The sequence below is a fragment of the Balaenoptera musculus genome, chromosome 12 (assembly GCF_009873245.2).
Source record: "Balaenoptera musculus isolate JJ_BM4_2016_0621 chromosome 12, mBalMus1.pri.v3, whole genome shotgun sequence".
NCBI lineage: Eukaryota > Metazoa > Chordata > Mammalia > Artiodactyla > Balaenopteridae > Balaenoptera > Balaenoptera musculus.
The window spans coordinates 20,944,137-20,959,791 of NC_045796.1; the positions used below are offsets into that span (position 1 = coordinate 20,944,137).

General features: G+C 34.5%; 1 protein-coding gene across 11 annotated transcripts in view; it reads right to left on the reverse strand.

The window, feature by feature from the left end:
- Positions 1-15,655, reverse strand: part of UTRN (utrophin) — a 504,261-nt gene that overhangs the window by 227,512 nt on the left and 261,094 nt on the right. For 10 of the 11 annotated variants that reach the window (XM_036870974.1, XM_036870970.1, XM_036870976.1 and 7 more), the window contains one exon: positions 13,253-13,442. In XM_036870974.1, the coding sequence (XP_036726869.1) occupies positions 13,253-13,442 (190 nt within the window). Of the gene's footprint in view, positions 1-7,540; positions 7,941-13,252; positions 13,443-15,655 lie in introns of those variants that run through there. The other variant, XM_036870978.1, reaches the window with a different exon arrangement.

Here is a 15,655-nt window from a genome sequence, read left to right on the forward strand (position 1 = left end):
GCCGTCTAGGAGTCTAATCAATAATCTAGAAGAGCCCTGATAAACTGGGGAATACTCATCTTGTAAGAGTTTCTGTCACTAGCTTATTGGTCAAGGGAAGCTTCTTCTTGCACTTCTTCAAGGTGAATCTCAAACAGAGAAAATAACCACAGAAAAATGTCAAAGATTTTTTTCCTACCCCATTGTTAAAAGCAGGGATGGACCAAGTTGCACCTCAGACCCAGCAAGTCAAAATCTCTGGAGCATGAAGCTTTTGGAAAAGTTCTCTGGACAACTGCAATGTGAACCCCTTTGTTAAGATCTAAAGGTTCCTTCAACAATAAGGATAATAAGGACGATGATAACACCCCAACGCCCAGAGACATTAGGAAATCTCTATGTTCAAGGCACTATGCTGGGCACATCACGTGGATCATCTCGTTTGATCCACACACCATCAATGGGTGAGAACAATCATGGTAATAGTGATAATAATCAACTCTGAGTAACCAACACACATGGTATTTATTATGTGCCAGGCTCTCTTTTAACAGTTTATAAATGATAAAACTTTTAACTTTTAAAATTCTCACAACCACCCTTCGAAAGAGAGAGACTAATTCCAACTCCATTTTCTGAAAAGGAAGCTGAGACACAGAGATGCTAAATGACTTGCCCAATGTCACCTCATTGGTAAGTAGCAAAGCCAGGATTATGTGAATTCACACAGTCTAATTCTAGACTAGCATCAACTCTCTTAACCATTAAAATGCTTCAGAACAAGTTATTTGAATTCCTTGTTTTTCATGGAAAATCCAACATGGCGTTTATGTTTATGCTGCTTACCATGTACCTGTGGCACATGACAGCCATTCAATTCATGATCTTTGAGTTGAATTGCAAAAAAAAAAAGACAAAATTTTTATTAGAAAAATCCAGTCTAGAAAATTAGTTGGCTTTTTAATTTAATTTTTAAGGAGCTATTATGCCCTTTTAAATATAATAATTAAAAAAAAACTATATTTGAGTATAGAAAAGTAGGCTCAGTGAATACATAATTCAATACTTTTGGTACAGAAGCTCTAAATTATGAATCAAAAACTAAAACTATGCTAAAATTTGCATTAAAATGAACGAATCCATCTTCTCAAATCTACAGAATGAGCCCATTAAAAAAGCATCCAATGTACAAATTTAAACTAGAACAAAGTCTTTGTTCTCTTAAAATTATATAGCCAGAACTCATATATCAAAATAGTTTTGAAAAGAACATATTTCATTTTGCTTAAACTTCTAGGAGAAAACAAGTATATCCCCACCTCACAAAACTAGCAGCAATAAAATATCCATTATAGATGATCTATTTCCTCATCTGTAAAATGAAATGGATGAATCAAATGGTTTCCAACATCCCTTGCTCCAGGATTCTATAGCTCATGACTCTAAAGGATGCTGTTACAAATTTACATAAAGATAATTGAAAATGAAATGTACATAAAGATAATTTAGAATTAAACACCTACTACTTACTTAATGTGATTTCTCTTTCTATACCTTCGATAGATGCATAGCTCATTTTAGTCCAGTATAATTCCTAAAGCTATCTGAAATTAAGTGTAAAGAGACATTGAATCTGGAATCCAGAAACCTATGTTTAGTTCAAGTTGTGCCACATACTAGCTGAGCAATTACTGACGTATTTCTTAACCTGCCAAATTACAAAATCTGCTTCTCCACTTGTTAAATGGGAATATTGACAAATTTCTTACCGACCTAGCTCTTAAGGATAATCATGTAATTATTAACTAATACCATATGTATTGATGAGAAAATACATGAGAAAATACTCTGGAAATTCTAAAACGCTCTAAAAATAAAAAGAAATTACATCAGTAGTAGCAAGACTTTTTTCAGTCACGGAAGCTTGCAGTTATTTTATTGCTGTGTTTAACCACTTCTCTTTCAATTTTCTTAAAGCAAAAGTAAAATAGTCTATTGTGGAAACAGTTCAGTGTGTTCTTCCATTTGATGTTTTTCCAAAATTCTTGCTCAAGCTTTATCTAGATCTACTTTCATATCAGCCTATTATTTATTAAGCATTAAAAGGTTCTGTCTGCTTTTATAAGTGAGTTTTTTTATAAATTAATCTAGAATTCCACAGAACTGAACAAACTAGAAGAAGAAAAATGAAAAGGAACCCTCTGATGCACTTCATATGCTTTCCGATTTCAATTATTTGGACTCATTTTACCTTGCCCAGAAATGAATAAACTTTGTGAAACTGAGAAAGCTACCATAGCATGAAATTTTCTATATCTTCCTATCTCTATGACAGGAGTTCTATTAATTGCTTATTTTAAAGGGCTAAAAATAAACTACCAAATATACTAAGAGAAGCTGGAAGTGTTCACAGTCACTAGTAAAGGGAGTGGATAATGTCTGTACATTTAAAATCTAGCAGTGCATCCCGCTTGGAAATTTCCTCTTGAAATTTAATAAACATTAACCCTACATAAACACAAATCATCAATATTTTAGTCACAAATTATCAAATTTAGATACTCTAAAAGTAAAGGAGACCTTTTATCCATATCCATAACGCTATTCCAACACTGTCAGAATGACTGTCCCTGATCTGTAGATTACATATCTAGACTTACACAAATAATGATATCTTGGTTGTTAAAAAGCTATTTAAAATGCAATCCTGTAGAATGGTTTCAATTTTTTTTAGTTAATTGGAAAACCATTACATCATATCTGATTATACTGCTTTTAGCTAAAAGTCATTGATAGCATGAGTTTTCTGATTAACAAAATGTTAATTTGGTAACTTTCAAAAAATAATTTTAAGATATACGTTGACTTGGGGAGCTGTGGCAAAACAGAGATCAGGGAGTCATGTAAAGAGTGCTGCTGCTTTTGGAAGCCACAGGATAACATCTGATGGCAAGTAGGGATGTAGGTACTGTCTCTCTTGACCTGCCTCACTTTCAGCTGTAATCTCAACCCATTGAAAAAGCACAGAAACAGAGCGAAAGTAAGGTAAGTAATCTGCCCAGGTGTCCATACAGCCCTGAGGCAACATACCCAGGACATCGATGGAGACGGGTGAGATGTAGGCAAATCCTTCCACATTTGGCACTTTTTTCCATTAAATACCTCAGGCTTCACAAATGTTTTGAACTAACCGAACCGTGTTTCTCACACAGCCAAGAAGAGACAGTGCTCATGTGATCAACTGGAGCTCTACCTCCAGGCAAGAGACCTCTGACCTTTCCTATGGTTCAAACAATATGTGTGTGATTTGATTACGGAAAGAAACTGAGGGAATCTGAGAGTTGACTTTCAAATATATACATCTCAATACTCAGAACATGACAAAGTAAAGTTCCATTGCCCTAGAACACTCGAGGATTTAATTATTCAAGGAACGCAGAATTTTCCAAGAAAAAAAAAGGGAGGGAAAGTGGGGGAGGAAGCATAAAATTTAACTATATGGGGTGTAAATCATTTGAAGAACACCATTCCACTCTGTGTCTTCTTTAAAAACACATAATCAACCTTAACTACCTCTAAATAAAGGGGACCCACACACGTAGATGAAAAGTGGTATGTAAACATACTTCTTCAGTGAATCTGAAAATCTGTTCAGAGATGATGTGCCTTCGTCATCATATACCTTTGCTTTTCGGCACCATAAGCCTCCACATAGCTCTTTGTTGTCTACACGCGAACACACACACACACACACACACACACACACACACACACACACACACACACACAGAGCAAGACTTTTGTAGACATCACCCATCAATCAGATTGCTGGGTAGAATCTTCTGGTCTCTGTTCACAGAGTGCTCAGAGGCAGCTGCTCTGATACCACAGGAGACATGGTTTTTCAGGGATGACATTGAGATCAGCACTGTTCTGAAAGCCTGAGTGCTCCAGTAGACTAGGTTAAGAATAGTCAGAGTTTCACTGTACGGATGAATCAGTAGCACCAAAATGTGTGTATATACCACATAGAGAGAAAAAGACTACCAACTGGGGTGCAAGAAGAGAACAGTAGAAAGTAAGAACAAAATTACACTCTACTAATATTTAACATGGAATCTTACCATGGCATATATGTATAATTTTTATATGAATATATATATATGTACACACACATATATTTAAAGTATTTTTACTGATAGGACTACTTGATCAAAAGGTTTGGAGGTGATCAAAACCATGTAAGCTAAAGTGAATTACATATATATATATGCAGGCAAATAGAAGTTATATTACTTAAATCAAAAATTTTTAAATGCTTAAATCATGAGGAATTCAATTTATAACACTAATTTTATATTTTTCTCATTTTTCTATAATGGCTCATATCTCAATCTACTTTACAAAAAGCTGCTTTTACCATGTCCTCAATTAATAAATATTTTATGAAAATTGGCACTAAGGAAAAGAACGGCACTTATAAAACATAAATTTATTCAGCTTTTCTGCAAAGATTTAGTGATGAAATATCCGAAAATAATCAGATAACAGTGAAAACAAATTAAAAGTCAACTTTATTTTTTAATTATTTACATTCACCTTTGCTTTTACTGTGCTCTATTAGAAGAAAAATTATTTTCATAGCATTAATATTTTAAAGGAACTAAGCAATCAACACCATATCTGGAAAAATTAGCATCCAACATAAGGTGATTTTAGGTCATCAGGGCAATTTCAATGCTGCTAATTATATCTTCAAGTAAGCAGCACTTATGTTTCAGTACCCTGTCAAATTTTATGGGATGTATGACCAGGAGGAAATATTTTTAAATGCAAAAAATACAAGTGAAAGTGTAAATAGGTTAAGAGAAGGGGAAAAGGATATTTTAACTCCAAGAGCTATAAATTCCAAGTGCCTCTTTTCATTCCTCTCTAATCTTCAAAACGTACAGGAAAAAAACACAAAATGAGAATATTCAACACAAATTTCCAATTGTGTCATTCATAAGCTATTTTCCTATAGATGAAAGATGTATGAACATAAGCAAAGAAAGATAAGGTATCACAGAGGAAAAAGTCTGATGAAAGACTGAATTTCCATATAATATGTAAAAGCAGAGATCCTATAAGAGGAATAAAAAAGGGGATAAAATATTAACAGACACTGCATTTCAAAAGGCAAATATGAATTTAAAATAGTCATGTCTCCTAATACTTTTTCCCATTCATTTCAGTCTGTAAATGTATTTACAATAGACTGCCTCTATCTTTTTATGAAGAAACACTGAACCTTTAGCATTTTCTTTCTAAGAAACTAAATTTAGAGAATGTAGAAGGTATAGGGAGAGATAAAGTCATGATAGCATTTAAAATTTAAGGGGAAAAGAATTTATAGTGTCTTAAAGTAAATGAATAGCAAACTTATTTAAACTTTTAAGTATTACACATAGACCTACTGATAATTAAAATACAGTTAAATACTTTCAGTTGGTATAGATACTTTACCCATGTCAGTATTTGAGATGGCAACTGTTAATTAATATGCAATTCTGCAACTAAAACTTTTATTCATGTTATATGACCTAATATAGTTCAGTAATTAAGATCAGTTTTCAAAATATAACCAAGCAAATAAAATATATTTATTTCATAGTAATTTTGCCACTTCCTATTTTAAATTTCTGGTTCTTCAGCTAAATTTCATGTATCACTGCCTTATATTGACACCTGCTGGAAAGTACTGGAATTGTAGATCTCTCATTTCGTTATCTGGACAGTTGTAAATCTTGCTTTTGAGAAAAGAAATGTGAAAGATAACATCTTAACTGAGAATAATACAAATTTTTATTTTCTAAGAGAAAAAAGTAACATTTAATGCCAAACATTTAAATTTAATGGTTTCTGTAGGAAATTATAATCTCAAGAAGTCTGCCCAAAGAGTATTTCTGTTGGGAATTAACTTATTCAATGACTTCATTAACTTAACTTGTGTTAATCTGGGTTATGATTATGAAACTAATTAAGCAAACTTCTCCAGTATTTGAACTTCCGCTTTTCACCTTAGACTATCTTAATACCTTGGTCACATGACTTGAGGAAAATACCTAATTTTGTGAAAGTATGCATACAAATGGATCAGAAAAATGATCCAGCTAATAAAACAGGATGTTTTATATATTCATACCTGTAGATTAAAAGGATAAAATGACATGCATTAGCGAATGAGCTTTTCTTCTCTATTATCAAAACTGCTTGTTCATGAACTACATAAACATTTTACCAGAATAAATTTATTCTCTGAAGTGCACCAAAACACAACATATTAAAATAAATAATTTATGAATTCTTACAAATGAATAAATTAAGTTGTATTAAGTTTTAATTAACTTCTTATGCAAATGAAAACACTTCTAAGTATCTCTGCAAAGAATGCCCACTACCTTAATCTGTCTCCTAAAACTTTCCAGAAAAAAAAAAAAGATTCCAGACAGAAATACATTTAATTGACCAAACTGTAAGAAATAAGAATATATGATAGAGTTAATAAAAATTCTGCTTTTCCCCTCTAATCCACTGCCATATAATAAGCAGGATCTAGGTGCTCAGACATGTACTATTTTATAACATCAGAAAAATAACATTGTCCTAGAGACAGTTGTTCCAATTACAAATGAGTTTGGGCAGCTAATAGGGCAACAAGATACATTCTTGCGAATGGTACTAAGAACATGAAATCAAGGAAGAATATTGTACTGCAGTGCTGGATAAATTGCTTTAACATTCCGGTTATAATTCCTCCCTTCCCTTCTTAAATCACTCCAATTTCTGACAAAAGTAATGAGATAGTATGCACCTAGTTTAAATAAAACAAAACCATGATCAAAAATATAATAGCTAACTTTTAAAAAAAATATAGGAGCTCATTCAGTGGTTTATGTTTAGGATGACGTAGTATTTGAAATTTGCAACTGTCAAACAAGTTGCCTTCTGAGAGTGTACTTAATCCACCTGCCCAAATAAAATTCAGTTCTTCACGTTTAACTATAGTATATGAAGATTCAAGAATATGGGGAATATTTTACCATAAGATGAAGTCCAGTAGTTTCTAAACTGTGTTTTAATTTTTTGAAATTGATAAACAATTAACTATAGAGAGAGGAACAGTTTTTAAGTAACCTACTCAAAGATTATTTTAAACTTTTTAAAAATTTACTGACATTTACTTAAGATTAATTTGCCATTTACTATTAAGACCACAAGTATCTCAGAGGTAACAGGTCTTAAAGAATGTAGTTTTGCTGTATTTTCTCTCAACAGTTCACTAGCCCTTCTCAAAAAAACAAGATTTTGTCAATTGCAAAATAAAATATGCACTAAAATAGTACTTTTCCTGATTCTTAAACAAAATTTAATTAAGCAATTCACTTTAATGGCTTTCACAGTCAGTCACTAAGAAAAGGAATCTTTCCTTGATAAGAACCCTGAAAGATTAGATTTTAGATCCTGAGAAGCAGTAGAATTGTCTGACACCAGAGATCCTCATTTTCAATCACTCAGTTACCTTACAGAGCTTCTGATATCGAGGAGAAGAAACTGCCATCCTTTGTAAACGATGTAACAAAACCACAACTTTCTGCAGAGACGTTCTCACCACAGCCATCATTTTAAGTTTACCACACTTCTGCAGACACCTCAGAATTTGCATTATAAATGAAGAGCAATGATCATTTCCTCCCGGTCACTGGACAATGATTTGCCAGTTCTCTGAGCATGCTCGTTTCCAGGAAAGCATTTGAAAGATACAGGGGACTTAGGTGCCAGGCAAATGAAGGCTGGTATTCCTTCAACTTCTTCTCAATTTAAAAAACATACACAAACGCCACCCAGAAAGCCCCCAGCAGATGCTCACAGCCAGTACTTGCTCAGCCCGGCACGGCCAGACAATGAAGCAAGTTGCTGGGCAGCCAAAACGCTGCCTGCTGCGGGCGAGGAGTAGCCAAAAAGGATATTAAGTGAAACATTAAAGCTGCAGATACAAAGCAGACATCCCCTGGGAGCAGAGATTCAACACATCACCAAGATGCATGCCTTGTAGCGGGCTTATATTAAACGATCGAGTGGCATTCACTCTCTCATTCTAAAGAGGGATGGGTTCGCTCCCCGACTAAATGCAGCTCTGGCTGTGTTCTGTGGGATGAGTGAATAGAGCCCATTACAAATCTTGAGCAGAAAAGAAGGGTACTGGACTCTAATGATATCAGCCCAGATGCTCAGTGCTAATAAATCACCTCCACACAGGTCTCAGAACAAGATCATCTAAAACAAAACAAAAAATACCTGCAGGGGGTATGTGGCTTTACCTAAGATACCCTAAAAGCAGAGTCATCTACAGGCTCTCAGATGCCTGCTTAGGACGAAAGCCATCAGAAATCGAACTTACAATGTTAGGTTAAGACTCCTCTAATTAAACAGTAAGGTTAGAAAAAAACAAAGTCTGTAATTGACTATTAACATTCCAAATTATCACATTTCCCCTTAGACAGAATCTTCATCTCATTTTATTTGCCATAATGCTGTTTTACTTTTATGAGTAAGAAATATAAGACAGTATATATATAGAGAGAGATATATATATAGATATAGATATATAGATATATATCATATAGATAGAAAAACGCAGTACAGAATTTTGGGGTTTTATGTTTATATGTATACATTTCAGATAAATTTTCTACTTCAGCTTGAATACCATTATAAATATCAATTGGGGTAAAGTACTGTTAGGAAATAAGCAAAATAACCCAGAATGATTAAATGACTGGGCCAAAGGGCACAAACAGAAATAGAACCCAGAGGTTTCCCATTATCAGTGTCCTGCTCAAATTAATAACCTGGGTAAGTCTGCATTTTCACCTTTCTCTACTATTGTCATGATTCTTTAAAAGAAATGCAGCATTTAAAAATATTTGTTTCTCTTCTTTACTTTTCCTGCCTTCTCAGTCCTTCAATTTTAGCATGACTTAAAGCCCTAAATTGGGTCTTATAGAGTTGTGTTTATCAAACAGTGTTTTTGTGGGTTTCTGCTTGTCTACTTTTTCCCTGCAGCTCTATACTGAGAACCTATACTGCCTCCCTCTGGATAGGCTAATGATGTCAAAATATCTACATAAAGCCCAAATTGGAAGAGGTCATCAATGAATGATGTGATTAAAAACAGCAATTTATTTGGCAAATGTATAGAAACAGGAAGTAGATCAGTGATTATTTAGGGGTTGGAGAATTGGCAATAGGGGATTGATAGCCAAGAGGTACAGGGTTTCTCTTTGAGGTGACAAAAATGTTCTAATTTGATTATGGTGATGGTTGCACTACCTTGAGAATATAGTAAAAACAACTCAATTGTACAACTTAAATGGATGGATTGTATGGTATGCGAAATTCCAATAATGTTGTTATCAAAAAAATAAAAAAGAAAGTTGTAATTCCTGTCCCTAAACCAGCAGGTGAAGTTTCCACAGTACAGGTAATACCCCCCAAACACTATGCTGGGTATGGAGCTGGGTATGGGGGAAAATCTGAAACAATCTAAATAATTAAAGTCTGCACCTATGGAAAAGAGGATAAAAATTAGGCTGAAAGCGAACACAGGAGATGAAAACATAATAATCCCAAAGCAGAGAGCAAAAACAGCAACCCCAGAAAGACAACAGGGCAACAGAATTTTACCCAGGAAAGAATCGAAGCATGTTAATTAACTGGCACTGATAAAATGTAAAGCTTGTATTTTGAAATATAATTAAAATGATAATAATATCTTAGAATATGGGCATGAAAATTCAGAATAAATGCATTTGAATGAATAGATAAACTGACTGGGAAGTCAATAATAGACTTTTATTCAAAAGCAAAAAAAAAAAAAAAAATGTTTCTGCATCTTTGGCCAAATTCTCTCATCTGAATCAGATCCACAGTGACAACTGCATAGCAGGCATCTCCTCCTGGATGTTACTCAGATGCCTCATTTCATCATAGTCAAAATGGAATTTACCATCACATCACACTCTGCACTAACTTGCACTGCTGCCCTGACTTCTTCTCCTATATTCCCAATCTCAGATTCTAACACCACCTGGCAATCTTCTTTGTTAGTACCCCTTCCCCCGCCCTTAGTCTACCCATACTATCAAGCCATTAGGTCTATTCCCCCTGTCACTGCCTCCTTTCTAGTCATTATCACCTCTGACCAGATGGATAGAGTATCCTAACGGACTGCTCGGCTGTCAGTCTTGCCCAGTTCAAACCCACTCTCCATAAAGCCATTGGCTAGATTCCTATAAAATACAAATCCCACTGCAACACTCCCTTGCTTAATATGCTTTAAGGACTTTTCCCCATTGCCACCAGGTTAAAATATGAAATACTTAGCAAGTCATACAAGACCCTCTATGACCTGGACCGCTCAGCTCTCCAGGAGCTTTTGTCTCCAAAAGATCAGGTTTTCTCTTGCCAGTAGTCCTCTGCTGAGGAGAAAAACCTAACTGCCTTGCAGCAGGGCAGTGAAACATAAATCCATAAATGCAAGTGATCATCCATTCTTACCAGAAATGGCATGTATCATAGCATACTCTCAGAAATTAATCTTCATCTTCCATTGTGCTTCCAAACTATGCTTTATCAAAATGTACCCAAATTCACCTTAAACCAAATACAGAATAAACTTCTTCACCTTCATGAAATATTACCACGGCCCTGCATCCAGCTGTGTTGAGACACAAAGCAAGTACAACCACAGAATGTGTCGTGTAAGCAGTTCTACATACACCCCTTGCACACAGAGCACATACTTGCCAGGGTCCTTATTCCATCGTTCTTACGCACACGTGTCTACCACCACCACCATGCCACCAGAACATTTATTTTATAATTTCAGGTGCTTTTCCACATTCATTTTCTTCAACAAATATCTTTCTATTTCCAAATAAGTTTTCATTTTAACTGTCCACTCACACAAAAAGAGAGTCATTAATACAAAAACCCAAAGGAAAATTAAAATTCTTTTGCCTCAGAAATACTCAGCAAATGGTACTAAGTCTCTAAAAATCATCTACCTATATGGTGCCCAAAACAAAGCCATGGATTTTTTTTTAACAAAGTGAAGAGAACGTTTTAAAATTAACAGCATGTAACAAAGAAGCAAGGGAGTGAAAAATCATGCAAACTACCATAATGTGAAACATCCAAAACATAAACAAATGCATGTGTTTATCTTTAGATAGATTTTAATAGGCTCTTAAAAAATGTCCTCTTTAATATTTCTTATGAGACAAAATGGATTATTTTAGCAACATTAAATTAGTTTTGAGAAGCATTTACCATTCGTGTTATAATGTATTTTAGTCAGCAACCTTTCTTTCTTGATGCTGGTTGCCATAAGACAAGTAATCCTGTGCTTAGTTATTTTTATTCAGAAAGATTTTAAACATCTCTATTTACATGTATTTCTTCCACAATTTGAATATTCATTAAATAATGAGAAGAGTTTTTTGGCTATGTAAGAATATATCCCAGAATAAAATGTATTGGAAGACATTATTAAACTCTAAAACAGGTTTGCTTTAGACCTGCTAAAACAAGGTTCATTTCAAGCCTCCTTTGCTCTTTGTCTAAAACTGTTACCTTCTCGAGTGCATAGCCTGGGTATGTTTTGAGTTTAACATCATTACATAAATTGAGTATCTGTGAGCATTAATAGGTCAGGCTTATCGTTAAGTCATAAAAAATAATATATTCTAGCACATACTCACATTTAGAACCCTCTATAACCCTCTAAAACTGAGATGATAGCTAAATATTTTATCAATTAACATTTATGGCGACCTCATAAGACTCCAGAGGGTAAGAGAAAAAAGACAAAAAAGAACAGATTTATCTTTGATACTTACCTGCTCACTCTCATTATCAAGTCACAAGTGTATTATACAATGAATCAATGAATAAGAAATAAGAAGTAATGTATAAGTAAACATAGATTTTTGTTAAATTAATCTTGAGAATTCAACCATAAAACACCCTAATAGTCTTTAAACATGGGAATAAGTTATTAATAAGTCTATTCCAAAAGGGTCTTTGTTTAAAATTCATAACTTTTTAATGATAATAATTTTAAACTTAAGAGAAAATTTGTAAGAATAATTCCAAGAAAGCTTCTGTACCCTTCAACCAGACCCACACACATATTTGTTAACATTCTGATGTTTCAAGGGAAAAGATTTCCTAAGAAAGGATTCAGAAAAGGTCATCATAACGAATTTCATAACGGTGAAGTTTTAGGGTCCAAGGACAGTGGTCAGTATTTATTTAGAATTTCCACACACAGCTCTGCGTAGGCAACAGTATGGAATAATGCGATCTCTGCCCTTGAAGAACCGTGTGATCAACTAGAAGAGGAGACAGGCAACAGATGACAATGGGTCACGAGTTCACAAGCATGTCAGAAATAACAACTGTCAAAACGCTGTGAGAATGGACGGCATAAAGAAGTAATCGGATGTAAAACTGTGGTAAACAAGGAGGCTTCTCCGCTGAAATAGGTTTAAAACCAAGTTCTAAGTGAGAAGGCCTGTGATGGGCAAGAGTAGGTCATTCTGCACAAAGAAAATGGGAAATTCAAGGGCACTGAAGCAGTTGTACTTGGGGGCAGAAAAAAGATTCAGACATGCTTCATTAGATTCCTCAAATATTTTTTTCAAGGAGAGATTTTGTGTTATCACATTTCATGAGGAAGAAAATTTGAACCTCAGACTGCATTCACAATCATAGTTATCAAGCTAAAGACATAAAAGTAATACCCTCAAGCCTGATATTCTTGGTTGTATACTAAGCCACAGAGCCTTGGCAGCTTTTATATTAAGTATTTATAATAAATGGAGAAAGAAACAACCTCCTGTTAAGAGGACATGCCCTTATCATTCAGGCGTCAATAAGGCTAACTGTAATAGGGCTTAAAATGACAGAAAAATAGAATAGTTACGAGCCTGTAAGTCTAAATAAAAAACTATTACTCCCATAAAACAAGGTGTTGTTTCCTCAATTATTAAGTGAAAGTACTTTATAGATCTTATTTCCAGAAACCAATTATTCATAGGGGAGCATGGATTTCATACCAAAATAAGGTGACAACCTCACCTTTGAACGGTAATAAACTTTGCATGTAGATGGATCAAAAGAGCACCGCAAAAATGGAAATACAAGGCGCAGCTCCCCGTGCACTTGCCTGCATCTGCTGCGTGAGTTCCCTGGTCAGGACAGCGTCCTGAAGAGCATTCTCCCGCTGAGAGGCATCTGCAAGCACATTAACTGTGGTTTCTGCTTCTTGGATCCACTTCAGGAAGTTCTCCAGGTCCCTGCGAGAGGCCTGCACTGTCCTCAGCTCACCCTCCAAGGCACTCTGTCTGTCAGCAATGCTGCAAGGAACAACACGACAGGCACATTTCCGTTACTTACAGCGTGACAGTCCACATCATGCACACCCTAAAGAAAAGTTAACAGACGGCCCCCAAGCAACCTTTATTTATTTAAGTACCTAATGTAACTGGGAGATTTGTTTATATGTGTGTCTTGAATAATCCTTAATGGAGGGGTAATGTGAATTTTGAGAAGGAGAGGGAGAGAGATATAAATATTAACAAAATCACATCCATATCCTAAAATAATTATAACATTTTACAGTTCGTAATTGTATGTTGTTATTCCCCGTACATTTTATTTCAGTACCTTAGTATCATTCCTGACACTCAAAAGGCAATATCAATAAATATTCATACAAGTGACTAAATGAATTCTAGGAAGAAGTAAAATCTGAAGAAGTGTTTAAGATACAATCAAATAATTTAAAGGACTTACTTTATATATTTTAAACACTTCAGATCAATGCAAATTGGTTCTTCAAGCTGATATAATAATATTATACTCGGAAGATACTGGACAATCAAGTTTTTATAAAGCTTTCATTAAATCTACATCAAAATTAAAGTATATAACTATCCTGGAGTTGCATGATTTAACAGACACACACACCTGTAAATCCAACCTTTAAAACTTCATATATCTCAAAGCTCCATATAAAGACAACAAACAACTTAATTTGCGAATGGGCACCAACAATTTCACTCCTAGGTATTTAAACCCAAGAGAACTGAAAACATATGTCCACACAAAAACTTATACAAAAATGTTTATAGCAGCATTATTTAGAAGAGCCAAACAGCAGAATCAACCCAAATAGCCATCAACTGGGAGGGGAATTACTAAACAAAATGTAGTATATTCACCCACGAAATATTACTCAGCCATAAAAAGGAATGAAGTACTGATACATGCTCAGCATGGATGGACCTTGAAAACATTATGCCAAGTGAAAGAAACTAGACACAAAAGGCCACATATTGTGTGATTCCATTTATATGAAATACTTAAAAGAAGTAAATCCATAGAAGGAGAAAGTAGATTAGTTGCTGACTAGGACTGGAAGGGAGAGGGAAATGGGGACAGACTGCTAATGGGTGGTGGGTTTCTTTTCAGGGTGATAAACTGTTCTGAAATTAAGAGTGTGGTGATGGCTGCACAACAGAGAAAATATACTAAAAACCACTAAGTTGTACACTTTCAAAGAGTGAATTTCATGGTATATGAACTGTTATCACAATTTAAAAATCAACACATGTCATATGATCTTATTTACATATTTTTTCTATCTGTCCATCCACTCATCCATCCATTTATCATCATCCATCCGTCTTCCTATCTGTATATATAGATAGAGGGAGAAATGTCTGGAACACTAACCTAATATTAAAATAGTTCCAGGTGCTGGGATTTGATGTGGTTTACTTTCCTATTTGTACTTTTCTGCATTCTTTGAATTTATAATAAACAAGTATCTTTTTTACATATCAATAAACACATTCCTTTTAAAAAATGGGTAAAAGATTTAAACAGACATATCATCAGAGAAGATACATGGATAGCAAAAAGCACATGAAAAGCTACTCAACATCAGTAATTATCAGAAAAATGTAAATTCAATCCACAGTGAGATATCACTACATATTAGAATGGCTTTAAGAAAATGACCAAACCAAGTGCTGATAAGAATGTGAAGTAATTGCAACTCTCATACACTGCAGGTAGGAGTGTAAAATGGTACGGCCATTTTGAAAAACAGTTTGGCAGTTTTTTATAAAGTTAACCATGCACTTAAGATACAAGCCAGCAACACTATTCTTAAGTATTTACCCAAGAGAAATGAAAACATATGTCTATACAAAACCTGTATGCAAATGCTCATAGCACCTTTATTCATAATGGTCCAAAACTCATAATAACCCAAATGTCATCAACTAGTAAATAGATAAACTGGGGTACATGCATATAATGGAATACTACTGAGCAATAAAAATCTAAAAACTAATGATGGATACATCAACATGGATGGAACCTCAAATGCATTTTGCTAAGTGAAAGAAGCCAAACATAAAAGCTACATACTACGATCCCATTTATATGACATTCTGGAATGTCATCAACTTCAACTCAGCATTTACTTACTGAAAAACCGCCAACAGTGTTTGGCTGCCTACAGAACAAATTCAAATTGCTTCTGCTGGAACTCAGTGTC